The 19,608-nt window shown below is 41.3% G+C and overlaps 1 protein-coding gene across 1 annotated transcript in view; it reads left to right on the top strand.

Annotated features, from left to right (window-relative positions):
• Positions 1-208: 208 nt before the first annotated feature.
• LOC134292468 (uncharacterized) overlaps positions 209-19,608 on the top strand; it is a 116,457-nt gene continuing 97,057 nt past the window's right edge. The window contains exon 1 of the mRNA XM_062957494.1: positions 209-407. Within this exon, the coding sequence (XP_062813564.1) occupies positions 284-407 (124 nt within the window). The 5' untranslated portion in view covers positions 209-283. The remainder of the gene's footprint in view (positions 408-19,608) is intronic.

The following is a 19,608-nucleotide window of genomic DNA, read 5'->3' as shown; positions in this document are numbered from 1 at the left end:
GGGCTACCTAAGGTTCTGTAGGCTTTTGGTCTTCTTTGGTTTCTTCTTTGGCAGGAGAATTTGACTTTGCTTTGAATTGAGGGGAATCAAAGTTGTGCATTGCAGAGCAATGCTTGATGCTGTTGCAGTGTTGGCATTTAACCTTTTCTTTGCAGTCTTTGGAGAAGTGAATAGTGGCGCCGCAGCATCTAAAGCACACCTCGGCCTTTTGAATTATTTGGAGTCGTTCTTTGTAAGGCTTCTTTGCGAACTCTCTGCATTCAGCTAGGCTGTGTGGCCTTTGATGAATGGGACAGGATATGGTGTTGTTGCTGACTGGTTGAGCAGAAGTTGCAGAAGTTGCGTCTGTCATCTTGACACTCAGGTTCCTTCTAAGATCTTTGCCCTGGGCTTTGTCTTCTTTGGAGGTCTTTTCAGGCTTTAGGTCTTGGTACAAAGCGAGAAGACCTGTTTGAGGGTCATTCCTCTCACGGGCTGCTCTAGTGACGAAATCCACCAAAAAGGTGAAGGGCGGGTATACATTTGCATTCTCCTCTTTGTACTTGAACACCTGTTTCCCCCAAGCTTCTCGAAGAGGAAAAGGAAGTTTGCAGAGGATGGCACTCTGCGACGTGTGCTGGTCCAGATATGCTAAACCTGGCAGCTCTGGATTTCCTTTGGCTGAAGCTAGCTCTAGTAAAAGATCACTAAAGTCCCAAAGCTGTTTGCAATCTTTCATCTTCAGTGATGGGAACCTGTTGAGTCGATCCATGAGGGATGCTTCTATCTCAGTGCTCGCACCGAAGCGCTGGTCCAAGCCACGCCATAAGAAGGGACAGTTCTTCATCTGCTTCTAGCTTGAAATCTCGAATGGCCCTCATGAAGGTGATTTTCCACAGAAGGTACTCATCCGGTCGGTCAGTGAATTTCTGGACGCCTTTGTCTCTGATGTCTCTTCTTGGATTTCTCAAGAGGGAACCCAATTGAGACTCCAGTGTGTAAGGGTACATCTGAGGAGTGTGATGTGGCCCGACGAAGTCAATGTTCTTCGGTTGAACACATCTTGTCGCAATGGTAGGCGATGCTGGGTTCAGCAGATTGCTGGCAGGCAGCACCTCTGAAGCCTTCATCTTCAGCGATGGGAGAATTGACTTGGTATGCAGGGATGAATGTGGTGGTTCACTCCCGGCCATGCCTTGCCAATGTGGATGGACATCTGGATGTTGTTGAAAGATGTCATCCTTTCGTTCCCAAGTAGACAGGTGGTATCTCTGAGGCCTAAGTGCAGGGATGGACTCTGACAGAGATGATGGCACTCTCCCGGCCGTGCTTTGCTGTACTTCTGAGGAATGGGCTGGCCTTGAAGTTGCGAACACTGGAACAGGTGAGCGATTTTCAAGGTGGTGAAAGGAGATATGACTCTGCACTACAGGTTGCAGATGTGCTGAAACCTTTGCTGTAGGCTCTTGTGTTGGCAGGAAACTAAAGTTTTCTTGGGTTAGTTCCTGTGATAGGGCTTTGGCTAGAACGTTAGCTCTGACTACCTTTTGTGCTGTGTCTCTTTTTACTTGAAGCAGATCTAGATCCCGTTGCAGCTCATCTTGCTTGGCTTCAGCCATTGCAAGCTCTATTTCTCTCTGGGCCCTGGCCTGTGCTAGGTCAGCTTCTTGTTGGGCCCTAGCCTGCGCTAGATCAGCTTCTTGCTGGGCCCTAGGCAGAGCTAGAAGCAGTTTCTGCTTGGCTTTAGCCTGTTGAAGGAGGAGTTCCTCTTCATTGAAGGCAAGGTCTTGCTTAGCCATTTCTGTAGATGCCTGTGCTTCTAAAACCTCTTTTCTAATTTTCAAACGGACAGCCTCTCTGTTGTAGTGGGCTGCTTTGGAAGAAGTACTGATGAATGAGTGTGTGGATTGGGAGGAACTGCTACGCCTAGATGAATACTTGGATTTAAGGCTAGCATCATTAGATGGAATCTTGAGCAGACTGGATCTAAGGCTTACACATGGGGAGCCTTGAACCCTTTCTTCTGCACCTTCTACAAGGGGGGATTTGACCCTTGTTTGCAAAATCCCATTGCTATGACTTGCCATTATGAAATTCAAAAGGAAACTTATCCCAAGTTTCAAACAGTACAAAATGCAATACTATATAACTATACAACTAAAGGCACACAAAAGGGCAATGCAATACTTTAAACAAGACAATTAAAACAGCTGCTTAACTGGGAAGCTAAGCCTGGGCTTTCATAAACTTGCAGCAGGCTCTGAAGAAATGGCAGGAACTGCAGAAGGTTGGAAATTTATTGCTTTGCAAACTGGGTTCTGGAAGAGGCTTGGTTGAGCTGTAAAGGTTGGCTTCTGGAGAAATGTATCTACTTTGCAAAAAGCTTGATCTTGTGCAGTTGCAAGAGCTGGATGTAGCGATTAGCTGGCTAGTTTGAGATGCAAAAAAAAGGCGGGAAACCTAGCAAATGTCTCAATTTTGCAAAGGCTAGGCTTCTAGCAAAATGTATCCACTTTGCAGAAGGCTTGAACTTGCTGCAGCTGCAAGAGCTGGATGTATCAATTTGCTGGGGGCTTGAGATGCAAAAGAGCAGGAAAGCTTGTAAATGTCTCAATTTTTTGAAGGCTGGGCTTCCTTTGACTTCTTTATCTTTAGGAGACTATGGGCTTGGCAAATTTAAGGCCCTTTCACTCCTTCTTTTCCCTTCTTAGCACTTCTGGAAGGCTTCTTTCAGCAGTTCTGGAAAAGAAGGCTTCTCTCAGCACTCCTGGAAAAGAAGGCTTCTCTCAGCACTGCTGGAAAAGAAGGGTCCTCTCAGCACTGTGCCGTCGCGCCTGGGGCTGTACTCTTAGTGAAAGAGGCATGGACATGACATCTTTCCCCAGGGGATTGCTTCTTGCCCTCCTTTAGGGAAACTGGAACTCCCAAGGACCAAAACACTGAAGTTAACTCAAAAACTGGGATTATTGTTCACAAAGGGGGTAAAAGAAAATATACATAACAGTCTTTGATTGTTTAAGTCCATGAAGCTTGTCCAGATCCCTCTTTCTCTGGCTGTGAATGCCGGAGCAAACTCAGCCTCAGTCCAATGACCTATATCTGAAGACAAGAGTCTTCCTCTGTTGCCAAAGGACTGATGTGAAGGCGCTTGAGACTCCTCAACGTTGTTCAGGTTGGCCCTGAACATGAAGTGTGAGTCTCAAGGGTAAGAACCTCAGAATTGGTGCTGAGAGGTAACTTTTGAAGGGCTTTTTGAGACAAGCCTCTCTTTCACGTCCATCCGATAGAGAACTTGCTGATGGAATGAAAAGGAGGAAACACAGTCCTACTCCAGGAAGAGGTGGAGCCAAACAGTTTTGCTGAGTGAGCAATATAACAGGTACAAACAACATTGATTGACAGATATAAATAACCAATCCAACTACATTTACAGGGTAAGGGCAAAATCAGGCATGATACAACAATTCAAATTTTGCAACTTATAGTTCAACATATAGATGGCGCCACTCGCGCCGTCACACATCTCACTACAGGGGACAAAATTCTAACCAGGGGCCATTCATACTACAGCTATTATTTCGCTTTAACTGCCACGATGATCTCCTTTGGAATGCTGGGATTTGTTGGTTGGATGGAGACAGCAGAGGACCTCTCTGGCTGACAATTCAAAATTTCCCTCCTGAAACTGTAACTTCCAGGATTCCTTGGGATGGAACCATAGTAGCTAAAATGGAACTGTAACACTTTAATTGTGTAGCATGAAGGTAATCTGTATACCTTTCAGACTGCTACCCAGGTTTTAGTGTCAAGTTCTTTGCTCTCCTTTTTAATGGGTTTGCTCTCCTTTTTAACGGGTTTCTCACTTTACCCAGAGAATGCTCTCAGAGAAGGAAATATGATCTCTATATTCAAAATAGCACAGCCTGAGTGCATCACCTTAGCTTAGGAGTTTATCACATAAAGCAGGATAACAGCATCTTTGCTTTGAACCTTTTACATGATCAGTGGGAAACCCTTGGGAGATGTTTCTTTTACAATCATAGAATCATAGAATCATAGAATCATAGAATAGTAGAGTTGGAAGAGACCACATGGGCCATCTAGTCCAACCCCCTGCTAAGAAGCAGGAAATCGCATTCAAAGCACCCCCGACAGATGGCCATCCAGCCTCTGCTTAAAAGCCTCCAAGTCATTAATGGATTATTAAGTTTGTCAAAGAAGCACTTTCCTTTGAGAGAGTGGTGGGATAAGAGCAACATGTGGTAAGTCCAAGGCAAAGATGCTGTTGTCCTGCTGTAACTGCAATTTGTCTGTCTTGTGTCATAAACTCCTAAGTCAGTAGTTCTCAACCTGTGGGTCCCCAGATGTTTTGGTCTTCAACTCCTAGAAATTGTAACAGCTGGTAAACTAGCTGGGATTTCTGGGAGTTGTAGGTCAAAACACCTGGGGGCCCACAGGTTGAGAACCACTGTCTTAAGCCATCAGCAAGCAAAATATTGACTGTAGCAGTCTCAAGGCATGACTAAAAACTATTGATAAGAGAATATGACAAGAAGCAATACTTTGTTAAAACGTAAGACAAATACTTAAGGTAATGCCAATTGTCATTTCTGCGGGTGAACCCAAGACCTTGCTCCCAAAAAGCTTCAAATGAAAAGCTGCCTGTGATGCTACCTTGGAAGCCATCTGATCCCAACACTATATTTAACAAGATCATGGGAAATGAAAGGGCAGGGGACACTTATAAGGGAGGATCAGCAACTTAAAGAGAGAGGAGTTTAACTCACCCTCATACCTGATTCTCCTCAAGATATCAGGTTCAACCCTTATTCTGTGGGAATATAGTAGCAGGAAATGAGAAGGATTATACATTGCCTTGTATCCATTCATTTTTCCTCCACATAGACAATAGTTTTACAAGGAAAACATGAAGCTCCCTCTCATGACCCTATAGTAACTTGGGCACTTGAGCAACCAAATCACCACAAAGCCCTGCTCAAAAGCAGCTGGGAAATTCTTTAGACCAGAGTTTCCAAATTGTGTGTTATGACACATTAGTGTGTTGGCTGTGGAATGTAAAAATATATATATTATTGTACAAATAATATATTTTAAATAAAAATTGTCATGAAATATGTTATACCCCCATAAATTTTATGATTACACTTTATGTATGTCCGTACGTTTTTGGCCTAATCCCTGACTTGCTAGTAAAATTGAATTACCGTGTCACAAAAAGGTGCATGTCTAAAAAGTGTGTCACCAACCTGATATGTTTGGAAAACTCTGCTTTAGACTGTAGCCTAGGATTCATAATTTCCTGTTAGTTTTTCCAGACAATGTCTTTGTGCAAGTCACAGGGGTGGGATCCCGCACTTCTTTGGTTAACTTGTTCCTTTACCAAGCAAGTAGATATGGAACAAATTGAGAAGTTTCCTTTAGCATGACCCCTTGTTTACTTATTAAAGAGGACCTTTTTTTTAACAAGAACAGCTGTTCTGAGAACAATCTATCCCATAATTTGACTAACTAATGGAAGTCCTGAAGGCTCTGCCAAAGCTCAAATCTTAATAGCTTGAGCTGCCTGCCTCCCACCCTCAAGACTCCTTTTGCACTGAGATGAACAAGTAATTAAAGCCAATGCATCTGGACTGAAATCACAGTCCTTTGGCACAAGGCATAAACTCCATAGCTGTTTCACCATTAATTGGCTTCTCAGCTACAGACAGGAGTTGTTTGTGCAGTTGCTAATCTCAGCACTCACGTGCACCCACAATTTTAAAAGAGTTCTTCAGTCTTTACAAGACTGTGATTTGCCATCAGTGTCAGCCAGGACTTGGCCTTTAAAGATTGCTTCATAAGTAATGGCCATGGTGCATGGAATCTTTAAAAGCTCCATAAATAAAACTGTGATAGTTCCTAAAAACAACATGGAAAAGCATATTAAGGGCTTGTTTCACAGCATCATTACAAAAGCTAAAGCAAGACAGAGGGAAATGACCACCGTCTGATGCCTCCATCCCCTTCAGCCATAATCTTTCATGAGACCATTTCATGAAAGGTTTGCAGAACTGAGCAGGTTTCACTATTCTTTCCTGAAAACTTGGCAGGTCAAAAATATCAACAACAAGAAAACACAAATCAAAGACAAAGTTCCAGAATAATTCTAGGTGCATCTGAAGCCCCTCCAATTGGGTTACACTCCCCCCAAAAGATGGTGTTCACAGTGTGGGAGTGTTCCTGAATCCATTTCTCCAAATCTCAGCCCAGGGAGATGCAACCATCACGAGTGCTTACTACCAGGTTCAGCTAATCGTCAGCTGCACCCCTTTCTAGATTTGGAAGACCTAATGATGACTGTACACATTGGTAACCTCAAAGTTGGATTTGTGCAATGTGCTTTACATTGGATTATCTCTGCACCAAGTTTGGAAACTTCAATTAGTTCAAAACATGGCAGCCAGATTGGTTACAGGAACATCCAGGAGTGAGCATATCATCCCTATAGTAAAGTCACTCCACTGGCTGCCAATTAGTTTTCAGGCAAAGAGCAAAGGATTGGTTTTGATCATTAAAGTCCTACATGGTTTGAATCCAGATTACCTACAGGATCTCCTGCCTTTAGGACACTTAGGTGCTCCTGGGGGCAGCTACTCCAACCAGCCAGAACCCATCTGGCGACCGTCACCCAGAGGACCTTGTCATTGACTGCCCCAAGACTGTGGAATGACTTGCTGAAAGAGATTCAACATCTAAATCAGCTGTCAGGCTGACAGGCCTACCCAGTCAATTTTGACTTGTGAAATTTAACCTGTATTTTATTGGTAATTTTAACTGGCATTTTCCTGTATGTATCTTGTCATATGTATTTTAATAGTGCTGTTTTATCTCTCTGTTTTAACCACGTTGTACACCGCCTTGAGCTGGAAAAAGGAGGGTAATATTATTATTATTATTATTATTATTATTATTATTATTATTATTATTATTGCAGCAGCAGCAGCAGCAGCAGCAGCAACAGCAGCAACAGCAAGAGGTAATTGGGGTATGGCCTGGTGTAAATAGTAGGCGAGATAATGATTGGAGCAGGATGCAGGGGAAAATAGGAAGATTGGGGCAGCACCTAGGGATAAAAAGTAGGAAGAGTAATTGTTGTCCCACAATACTTGGAACCAAAAGTGTTTTGGATTTCATATTTTTTTCAGATTTTGGAATATTTGCATATACATAACGTATCATGGAAATGGAAGGTAAAGGTAAAGGTTTCCCCCTGACATTGAGTCTAGTCGTGTCTAACTCTGTGGGTTGGTGCTCATCTCCATTTCTAAGCTGAAGAGTCAGAGTTGTCCATAGAGACCTCCAAGTTCATGTGGCCAGCATGACTGCATGGAGCGCCATTACCTTCCCGCCAGAGCAGTACCTATTGATCTATTCACATTTACATGTTTTCAAACTGCTAGGTTGGCAGAAGCTGGGGCTAACAGTGAGAGCTCACTCTGCTCCCTGGATTCAAACTGCCAACCTTTCAGTCAGCAAGTACAACAGCTAAGTGGTTTAATCTGCTGTACCACTGGGGGCTCCGATGGAGATGGTATCCAAGTCTAAACCCAAAATTCATTTATGTTTCATATGCATCTTATACACACAGTCTGAAGGTCATTTTAAACACAATATTTTTAATGATTTTGTTTATGAAAAAAGTTTGTGTATATTGAACCTTTGGAAAGCAAAGTATCACTCTCTCACCACCCATGTGGACAATTTTGAATTCTGGAGTATTTAAGAATTCGGAGTAAAGGATGCTCAACCTATATAATTTTTTAATGTTGTTCACTTCTGTGAAGGAAGTTGCAGAGATTGCTACACCAGATCGTACAAAAATGGCACTGCTATATTGCCTGTGAGGTCGTTCCACTGCCAGTTGCATTCCAAGAATTTTTGGTCTTCTCATTGTGATGTCTCTGTGTGTTTCCTGTATACATAAGATGTCACACGAAATGTCCTCAGACATTTTGGCTAATAGTTCTTCCTTAGCAAGTGACAAACCTTCTATTAATAAATAGACATAATCGTTAGCAGTGGTCTTGATAAAGACCTTTGGTATTCATCCATTCATCCAATGCTTTTGGGTTTGGAAAGATCGGCCGCTTACAAGAAACGTTGCCCAGGGGACGCCTGACTGAATTTACTCAATCTTCGGGGAGGCTCTTTCCGTGCCCCTCCTGACGTGCGATGGGAAGTCGCTGCTAACTGCGAGAGAAAAAAGGTCGAACATTGTGAAAGCCACCCACTGCATGACTATCAGCCTCCTCCCACTAGACTCAAATCAAGGAAGGGCTTCATGAGAACCACCACTCCTCTTGATGTTCCTCCAGCAGCAGCAAGGGTGTCCCTCTGGGCAGCTAAACCTGGCAATTCTAACTGGATGGCCCCCCACGAGGGTCTTCCTCCAGGGGCAAACCAGGAATGGGCAACTTGGAAGTCCCTAAATAGACTGAGAAGCGGAGTGGGCAGATCAAAAGACAATCTGGCAAGATGGCACTACCTGGAGGAATCCTCCACCTTGTGTGACTGTGGAGCAGAACAAACAACTCCGCATATGTATGCTTGCCCACAATGCCCTGCCTCATGTACGGAGGAGGAGTTGTTTAAAGCTACGGACAATGCGGTTGCTGTTGCCCGCTTTTGGTCCAAAACTATTTAGTTGCTTGTGATTTTCTTTTTCCCCCCCATCATTTTGAAATGTATTTGTCGTGAAATGCTTTTGACACGAAATAAATAAATAATTTTTAAATTATTCATAGCTATGGATGTTGTCAGTGTTTTTTCATTGCCACATATCTAAGGAGTGGTAAGATACAGGAAACACACCTTTTTGCATATACAAAGTTGGACAATCAGTCCTTTCTTAATGCTCCAAGTTACAAACGGTGGAACAGATCATGCGAAAGAAGGCTTAAAAAGACTCAGGCAGATTGAACAGGGGTATTTACCCATCAACAATATGTGCAGGATAAACTAAGGGTGATTCACACTACATTCCTACTGCCGAGCTTTAGCTATTAAGAATGCTTGAAATACTGACAACAGGTTTTCAGGAACAGGCTTTCTGAACATATTTTAGGGCTGTGGTTGATAACTTCCAAATGTTGTACAAAGGCAACAAGGATAGAAGGGAGTAGGAGAATTAGCCTCTTGCCATTTCATATGAACTTTTTCAGCTGATTTATTGTCTGGCCAAATTTTTCAACAAAGCCTCAAAAGACAAGCAATTCCCTGAATCTTGGTTTTGTGGTTTGCGGTACCTCGCTAAAGTTTACTTTTGCAGAACCTACTAAGATTTCCATTTTGCAAACCTGTGTGTAAAACAAATATAATAGTCCTACTTTTTCCAAACTAACAATGTTCTTCCTAAATTGGATATTCGTTTCTGTTTTCACAGTGTTATGAGTTTCCATGGGTTATCTGTATTCATTACAATGAGGGGGACTTGGGTGTGGATATTAAAACAACTTTGACCTTCATGGACCACTTCATAGAATCCATAAAATAACATGATTTGAAATTACAACCATATATCCTTTTCTGTAATGATTTCTGGAATGTCACCATGTGTTTCTAGCTATGGTTATTTATTTCTTACATTTGGACATCATCCATCAGCATAATCTCTATTATTTCTTAAATTTGAAACATTCTGTAATCTTTGCTTACTTTTCAAGGCACTATACACATTGTAAAACAGTCTTTTATGATTTACCAGGAATTTGTCAACACTCTACAATGGTTTCCAAACAATGGTCCTCCAGATGCTTTAGACTTCATCTCCCAGAATTCCTAACTATTGGCCAAGTCATCTGGAGCTCCTGAGAGCTGATCACTAGGAGGACTAATGTTTGGGAATCACTGACATGGCTTAAGACTAGTATTTCAGATTGGAGCATAATTCAGAAAAGTACTGCTTTTGACATGAAAAACACGACATGTCTCAGTTCATCTTCAACTGTGTTAGATTCATAGAACTACCAACTTTGACAAATACAAAGATAATCATGTTGGCTCAAAATACATGACATCTTTGAAGAAAATTAGTTTTTTTGGAAGCTGCTTGTAATTTTTCAGAATGCTAGCAACAGTCAATGAGAAACTTTTCTATCCTGTTTGGTAAGGACTGAATAATAACGGTAAAGCTTGTATAGACAAAGACAGAGTTTCTGAAGGCATTTCTCAATAACATGCAGATCCCTGATGCCTCAATATTTCTGTTCTCCCTGCTTCCAAAACCGGAGGTAAATAGAAGATACTTCTAGATTTCTAAAAATGCTCTGTTGGACCTAAAAGTAGGGGACTCCCCAAAATAGCACTCCTTTCTTTTGAGTGTTCTGGGGGCATAACTCTTTCCTCCCTTTTAAAAATAGTTGGGGCCCCCATAAATCTCTGGGATAAAAATAGCATTCTGTATGATGCTATAGGAATCAATATTATTTTTCTTGTGTCTCTCTGTTCTCTCTCTGCATGCATACACAGGGTTCTTTTATACTAGACAGTTATAGTGGTACATTTCATGCCAACTGTTGTGATTTGATCCTGTGAAATCCTGGGATTGATAGTTTAGGGGTGAGCACTTAGAGTTTTCAGTGAAAGATCTTTATTTTCTCCCTTTATGAACTCTGAGATTTTGTAAGACGATGCCATGGCAATTGTATGGCATCATCACAATTGGAATTATTGTGATATAAAGGTGTAATGCATATGTTTCAAATGCAAGGTCTGCGGACTGGATCCGGCCTGCCATGTCATTTTATGTGGCCTGCAAGGCTTTCAATGCCTGGATGACATAGTTACATTTGTACAGTCTTACAATTACAACCAGCCCTTTGAAGACAACCAGAAGTCTGATGTGCCCCTTGGTGAAAATGAGTTTGTCATCTTTGATGTAGTGTGAAAAGGTCCCCAGTCTCCTACTGCATTAGCAGCAAGCATCCATTACAGGCACTAAAGTATAGAAAGCAGCATGAATTGGCTGTTCTGAACATTCTGCAGAATGTATTACACAAATTCTCTGGATTCTAACTTTCCACAATCTGGTAAAAATTACTTGGTTTGAAAGCGCTACCATAACTTCAAATATCATTCAATTGTGTATTTTAAGAAAGCCCTGAAAAATCCTGCTTTGTTTCCTAGTTTTGACTGCTTTGCCCTGACAGCTCATTCAGTGGGAAATATTGGCAGTGACTAATAGTTTTTATTTAACATTTGATAACGGGTTTCAGTATTTGATATTTGATGTAAATGTTGTTATTCATCACATATTGAAATGTGTCTTTTAAAAATGAAATTGTCCTCATTACTGTGGCCACCTAACATTTCATTGCTTGTTACTGTTATGGTATTTCAGAAAGTTTGCTTACTGACTTATGTATTGGTAATACATTGCCATTGTGTCATAGCATATATAATGCACACTCCATGGGAAAATACATGCAAAGTGTTCAATTTTTTTTAATAAAACAAAGTTTGAGACAAAGATTGAAAAACTTTTCTGTATTTGGGTTATTTTAGGACTGAACACCCAAACAGCCCCTTAGAAGCAGGAGCTCTCACCTCTTCAAGTGGGGCGTCCAGATGACGGCTTACATAAACGTGAATGCATTCAGCACAAAGCAGCATTTTCCTGCTTTGGGCTAAATGCATTCACATTTACATGGGGTGTCAACTGGATGCCCCACGAGCTCCCACTTCTAAGAGCTTTCTGGATGTGTTCTCAGTCATAGAGTCACTATATGTTGAAGTCACCTTGATGGCAGTTAACAATAGCCAAATAACAGGATATTGTCAAATCTGAAGAATAATTATTAAATTACTTTTGAATCCACATATTAGTCTAGGAGGCCTTCTACACACTCTTATAACCTAGAATATCAAGGCAGAAAATCCCACAATATCTGCTTTGAACTGGGTTATCTGCCAAATATTCCAGTTTAAAGCAGATAATGTGGGATTTTGTGTGTGGAAGGGGCCTAGGAGGACATATCATGTTAGTTCATATTGCAATTAAAAGTTTTGAATTTCTTACATATCCCAGATACTTGGTTCATAAGGGCTACTAGGAATGATCCACCATGAACTAAAACTTACGGAATACATTTGTACAGCTGTAACTTAGGAGTTTCATTGCTCCACAATGAAGTAAAAAATCCCCAGTCAATATTTTTGTGACAACCAGTAAATGGTTAAGAAAAACTATCACAATCAACTTTAAAAATCCGAGACATTCCTAAAAGGTTTATGCATCAGACAGTCCCCCACCTCACCTCCCAAAATTGCAAGGGATGAGGCAGTAGGGTTAACCGCTAAAATGAGCTATTTTATTTGACATGAACAAACAAGGTTTTGATGGGTTTGGTCAAAGCGGTTAACAAATACCAAACAGGCTTGCTAGTTCATGATATTTTGTCAGAGGTAATATTCATTTGAGCCTTGTTGGAAACATTATATTACTTGTGAATGAGAACTCTTCTGTGTTATTTTTCAAAGGTTGATGGTGCATTTGGGATGATGTGTGTGGTGTGTGTGAGAGAAAGAGGAGGCACAAATCTTATATATAAAGTGGTTCTACAGATTTTAACATTTATAAACCATTTGAAAACCTTCCCATTGAGAAATGCCAGCAGCAAGCCATATGTGCTCCTCAGATCTCAAAACACAATCAAAATGCTTTGTGGTTCACAACTGGTTGCAAAAAGTAAATGAAGCATGCCAAAGAATTTTTTTCTTTTGTAGACACATACGTGGGTATATTATTTTGGTGTTTTAGCTTGAAAGCATTTTTCTCATTTCCTTTCTTCACTACTTCTTCTTTTTAAAAAGCAAAACAAAAACTAGTTGCATATTTTCATGGATAACAATTATCAGTCGATGGCAGTTTATGGGTAACATTGTGGATTGTTCCGGTGAACCACATCCCCACCAAACAGTCTGCCTCGTCAGCAAAAATCTTCCCAAAGCAGATGCTCACAAATTGCACTGTACAGGCACATTGGTGTTTCTTTAGAGGCGTTCTGAAACAGACTTTGTGTAAATAAAAAAGAGCTCATTCCTCAATAAAACAGGGCAGAAAAATCAATGAGATTCAGGATTTAGCAATCTAGTCACCTATGGAAACTTTCAGGCACTGTTTCTACATGGAGCTATCTTTGGGGGAGAGTTTAGTCCAAACATTTCATTCTCCTAAGCCCAGAATAAGTATTCTTGTGTCCTGAAGTCCTACCAAGCAGCTGAAATATGTTACTGGATAGGCCACTGCAGTCACTGGATATCCCCACATCAAGACCAGGAATGTGTGCTGCTCCATTAAATTAGCAAAGATTCTGCTGAATTGCATGAGGACTAATGCCACCGCCCAGAGGCGGTTCAACCACCAGGCCAACTAGGCAGTTGCCTGTGGCGCCATCTTGTTGGGGGCGCCATCGAGGCAACTCCTGTCTCCTGCGGCCTGCCTCCGCAAGTTATTGAACTGCTTTTTCTGTTGATTTGTTGTAAAACATGATGTTTTAGTGCTTAATTTGTAAAATCTTAATGTAATTTGATGTTTAATAGGCTTTTCCTTAATCCCTCCTTATTATCAAACATTTTAGCTTATCCAACACTTTTATTTTTCAGTGATTGGTTTGGGGGGGGGGGGCGCCAAAATTTGTTTGCCTACACTTGAAAAATACCTTGGGCCGGCTCTGCCACCGCCACTGTGATTGGGTACAATGCCTAATGTCTTTGAATTCATAGGACTGGAAACAACAGAAATTTTATCTAAAATTGGGCTGTGTCTACATAATTTAAAAAGTATGCTCACTAAGGATAACAGTCTTCACAACACATGACTGTGAATAAGAGTCTGGACCCTTGTGCCCTTAATTCAACTTTGCTCTACAATAAGCCAAGTTGGGGGATATTTCATGGTTTTCAGTAAACTCCAGAGTGTCCTTAGGGTTCATAACTGTGTGCACAGTTGGATTAGATTCCATCCAGCCCAGTCTATTGTCTACACAAAGACCTCATCACCATCACTCTTCCTCTGTACTGATCAGTGTAGGCAAGGGGATGGATCATCCTTACATCAGAACTCCCTGCAAGAACCTGAATGTTGTGGTTGCATCTGGTGTGGTCACTCTACCCCTTTCCCCTTTTCTAATGGCTATGATCTCAGCAGATGCTACCACAATAGCCAAGCGCTTGCCAAGTTCTCAGCGTCCAGTGATTAGTGACTGTGGCAAGACAAGTAGAAGGAGACAGATCAGAGGGCCTGATGGAATCCGTGCCCAGATGGACTATCTGGACATGGACATGGTGTCACAATAGTGTCAGCTTTCAGCCTGGTGCATGTTGTCATGGTTATTTCAGGACCACTATGGAGCATAATGTAGACATGGGACCATATCAGACACAGTCTTCTTTGTGTCCTCTCCCCATTTTTCCATGTTGCTGAAACTGTCCCATGGAACCTATCACATGACGCAGGCTATGGATCCACACAGGGATTGGCCAGGGTTTCCCTTTCATCACAGGTGAAAGGAGGAGTTCCCCATATTGGGAAGAAGAACAGCTAACTATTGGAGAGTTTAAAGGTCTAGTCCCTTGCAGGGATGCCCTGTGAAGGGCACAAAATGGACAAAGATGGACAAAGACATGGGTATACAGATGTGTCCATGATTGACTTCATATCCAGTTCTGAAGAAGACAAATGCTGGGCAGGTGCAAATATATTTGATTTAACTTTATGTTGTTGTTGTTGTTGTTGTTGTTGTTGTTGCTGCTGCTGCTGCTGCTGTTGTTATCCCATTTTTTCACTCCACAACATACACAGAAATCTCATGTAGAACATTTATTAAAGAGTTTTGTTTAATAAAGCATAGGATACAGCTGCTGCTGGGTCCTTCCGAGGCTTTGAGCCACTTTGCAGTAACATAACTTTGGTGAAACAGAAAAGTTGAAAAATAAAAAGGAAAAATCATATAAATTCACATGATGTCTCTTAAAGGTCCGCATTTATTTGGGAGGTGAATACGGTGGTTCAATAACAAGTAGAGTTTGATGGTAAATCTGTTCTACTGGTTAAAGTCTGGCATCAGAAAGGGCATCTAAGTTATACCAAATCCAAATTGTAGTCAGCCCAAGGGCATAGCAACATGCCAGCACAAATGTAAATCAGGGTGAGGGTAGTTTTAGATAATTCCCAGAATTCCTAGGCTGGGAAAGGTTTGGATTCAGCTCTGATTTAGCTTGCTTATCCTTGGCTCATGTCTAAATTGACTATTTCTTAATGTAGGAAGGTGACAACAAGACCAGAAATTTCCTTAATTTTTAAAAATTAGCAAGAAGGTATTTTTAAAAAGAAATAAACATTTAAAATCAACCTCTGATTGTGTATATGGATATGTATGTATGTGTAGATAGATAGTTCATTTTGGTTTTGTCCATTTATTTTTTTGATGTAGTTCAATGATTTGGAGAATTCAGATGCTTTTCATGAAAAGTGAAAGTAGCTGTATTTCTTTTAAAAAATGGAATTGATAGATGTTACTTTTACAAAATTGTGTGTGTGTGTGTGTGGGGGGGGAACTACTTAGGGGACATGACAATTACAATGGCCATTAATTACCTTTTAAAAGTAATGTTTTATGATCTGATATATCCTTTGAGTGATCTGTCAAAATAAGCAATGAACCAGTGTTTAGCCTATATCTAAAGCATCTGTGATCAATTTGTTGATATCGATCACTTGGCTGACTGATAGCGCAAATGATTTGACAAAGTAGAAACAGAATCTATCTGCTTGCCCACCTTGCCTATTGTTTGCAGTGAGGAACGTTCTCTTTTGGAGGGATTGCGTCTCCCTAAATTCTCTCTTTCATGGCTTCTAGTCAGTTCTGAAAGGAAAAAACCCGCAAAACCATTCATCCCTGAAATAGGGGGTAAAAACAGAGGTGGTTATTCAATGTTGACATCTTGGCAACAATCATGGAGACAGTTGTTTAAGTTGTTTTCAGAGTCAAAGAAAGATGACAACGTAAAGTATGTCTATAGATGCCAAAGAAGTTAATAGTCTGTGTAATGCTAACTTCTCTAAATTCCTGGAATGACTGTGGCTGCAAATATTTTTGGTATTCGTACTTCCGTCAAAGCAAATGGTTGTCAGGAAAATGTTATACTATTGCTTAGCTCAGCAAAACCTTCCACACTGACACTGCATATATTTCTATGAAGCAAAATATCCCATACAGTTTTTATTGGAGTTATGCTGGCACTGGCCTTTTTAAGCTTGGGTTGTAATATTTAAAATATTTATTTCTCATGCACTTAGTAGTCTCAGATTTATTTATTTATTTATCGTGTCAGAAGCGAATTGAGAATACAGTTATAATATATACAAAAACCACAAAGTTAAAAGCTTGGCAGAAGTGAATTGACAATACAGATATAATACATACAAAAACCACAAACAAAATTAAAAGCTTGGCATTATACTAAATTTCCTTTGACCAGTAGCTGGCCACTTGGAGTGCCTCTGGTATTGCTGTGAAAAGGTCCTCCATTGTGCATGTGGCAGAGCTCAGACTACATTATAGTAGGTGGTCTGTGATTTGCTCCTCTCCACATTCAAATGTCATCGTCTCCACTTCGTAGCCACGTTTCTTAAGGTTGGCTCTGCATCTCATGGTGCCAGAGCACACTCTGTCCAGCACTTTTCAAGTCACCCAGTCTTCTGTGTGCCCAGGAGTCAGTTTTTCATCTTGTATCAGCCAATGATTAAGGTTCTGGGTTTTAACCTGCCACTTTTGGACTCTCGCTTACTGAGGTGTTCCTGTGAGTATCTCTGAAAAATTTATGCAGCTATTTCTTGATTTAAGGCATTGGTTTACTGACTAATATCTGAACAGAGGATGGGGCAGAGATGTTAATGACCATTTCCATCTTGGAGACAGATCAATAAACGGACTGATACTTGCCACTATGAAGAGCCAACCAGCAATGACATCAGACAGAATCCTGAGCCACACAGGACATGGATCCTATCTGGACAGTTTCTGAAACAATCAGGAGCTGGCTCCGGTTCCTTAAATACCTTTCAAATGAAAAAATAAATACTTTGTATTTGCAATTGCAGTATGTCAGTTCTTTGGAGGTCTATCTCTGCTGGCATCCTCTCTGGCCATTGAAAATAAAGCCTCTGATTCTGCCTTCAGCTCTTATATGGCTTATCTGGTCCTTCGGCAGCTTGGCATTCTGGGGCCGAACCTGCTGTTTAAGCAGAGCTAAAATCACACAATAATTGTTCTTCTAAAAGTAACTTCCCAAGCTGTGCCAGTTGGTTACAAACTTTATCGGCACAGGATAGAGCCAGACCATAATCTCACTAATAGAATCCCCTTACACATGGATAAAAGGTGGGGGTGAAACCAGCAAATTTCTTACGTGTTTTCTGAACAATAAGGTTTCTACTTGGTTGTGATCCTCCATATTCTATGGCTTGCATTGTTGCAAATTACAGCTAAAAATGGATGACATAAACACCGTTTATCAAAATTATTCTGGAAAAAAGCTGCGGAATCTGTAGCCTTTGACTGGTGTTTGGTTCATTTTGATTTGTTCTGGAACTGGTTAGAAGTAACCAAAAACAAAACAAAACCCCAAATAACCATCTCATGGGTTGATGGCAGATTCTCAATAGTTTCTCATCAACCTTATGTCTACCATAGAACCTATAATTAAAACAGTGCCTCCGGGTAGGAACTGTACTTTTGTGGTTTTAACCCTTTGAGTTACAGATGCTCTTGCAAGGGTTTCAAAAAGAATGTAGCCATAGAAGGTTAGAAGATTGTGCATACATTGATTCACTACAAGGTTGTTATCTCTTTCAGAGTATTGGAGCAAAGAACAATTAACAAAGTAGAGTTCTGGACAAACTCAAAAGATAATTTAATTGCCTAAAAGAACCTATCAATGCATGTCACGGAGAAGAAAATTCACTCATACTCCAGAAGTCTTGTGGGATTTGCTTTGTAGATGGATGATTAGTTGTTAAATCTGAAAACAATTCCTGACATGAGAAATGATCACCCATACTTCGTTTCACACTGTCAAATGAAAAGAGTTTTGAAATGATTTCATTGTTATAGATATGCTATTGATGGATCATAAACCTATGTAATCCTTGTGAAATTTGTATGAATAAGGCAATGCCCCCCCCAAATGCTCCTACGTCTCACAGTTCTGTTTTTCATCATCATTGTACCTGCAGGCTCAAGAGAACAGTTGAATCATTGCTTATGACTCCAAGATTTTTTCCATGTGTTAATTTGTTGTTTTCTTGCTCAAAGTTCATAATCTGCTGTATTGAATTATCTCTCCTGAATGATGAAGGATGTCTTTTTTTTCTCCTTTACTATGGACAGGTAAAGACTTTAGGTAGGAACTATCTTGTTCTTTGCATTTCCTCAATGGCTGTCCTATGATACAAGATAAAGCCTCAATTTATTAAATCATAGTAGAAACTAGTGGCATGCATTCAGGTAGAAGCTTATCCCGTTTTGTTTCTGGCTTTCATTGCTTCCTGAAATTGGGAAGGTTGTTTTCAGTTGTTTTGTTTTGGGGTACGAAAATTGGCCCATTATGGGGTGGGGGGCTTCCCACCCACTGGCTCTCCTTCCTGAGGCGTTCGGCTGCCTGGCAGGCACTGTGCTTCTTCTCTTCTTCCTCCTCCTCCCTCTCTCCCTCCCTTCCTCCCTTGAGTTTGCAATGCCCCACATTCACTCACGGGATTCATGGCTAGGCAGCCCCACATCCAGACCTCAGCAAGCAAGCAGGAAGGAACCATTGCCCCTCACTCCTTTCAACTCAGAGAATGTGGTGGGTGGTGGAGCATGTGTGTGAGGTGTGGTGTGTGAATGTGCAGGTGCTCAGCTGTAGGCAGGCACTGAGAGGCATGCACAAGCTTTCCAGGCCTGCCTGCATTCCCCATGTCACACACACTCTCCCTGGAAAGAGAGTGTGTGTGTATGGCAGGGTGCAAGCAGGCCTGGAAAGCACATGCACGCCTCTCAATGCCTGCCTGCAGACGAGTCCCGCTGTGATGTCCCATGGGCCCCTGGGTCATGACCATTATGGATCAAAGTGATGAGGAAATGGGATTTCTGCCGTTTCAGCAAGAGGCTGTTCCTTTCCAGATGCCTTTTGTTGACAATTCTAGCCCGGAGCTCATTAAAAAGGACCTTGAACAGGCGCCTATTCCCAGCACCTCTCCCCCCTTTGCGAGAAGGGAATTTTGGGAGGCTAGCCGCTCAGAGAAAGCACAAACACGAAAAAGCGCCCGATTAGCGGCTAGACAGAGCGTTAATTAGCTCGTTTCCCCTGAGAGTTCTTAGGGAGGATCGCATCTGGCTGAAGATGTTGTTTCAGTTCTTTTCCCTTGGGAAAAGGAGCATTGGACACCTGCTTTGCAGGATGATTTGAAGTTCTTTAAAAGTTCCCCACACTGGCTAGTCCTTGCGGAGTCAACGTGTGAGTTTGGAAGAATAACTTCGTTTCCAGCCAAGTGTGGACTGCGTTAAGTCCACTGCCTTCCAGCCTTTTTGT

Source organism: Anolis carolinensis, chromosome 1 (assembly GCF_035594765.1).
Source record: "Anolis carolinensis isolate JA03-04 chromosome 1, rAnoCar3.1.pri, whole genome shotgun sequence".
NCBI lineage: Eukaryota > Metazoa > Chordata > Lepidosauria > Squamata > Dactyloidae > Anolis > Anolis carolinensis.
Note: the sequence above shows the minus strand (reverse complement) of the source record. Positions and strands in the feature narration are given on the sequence as shown.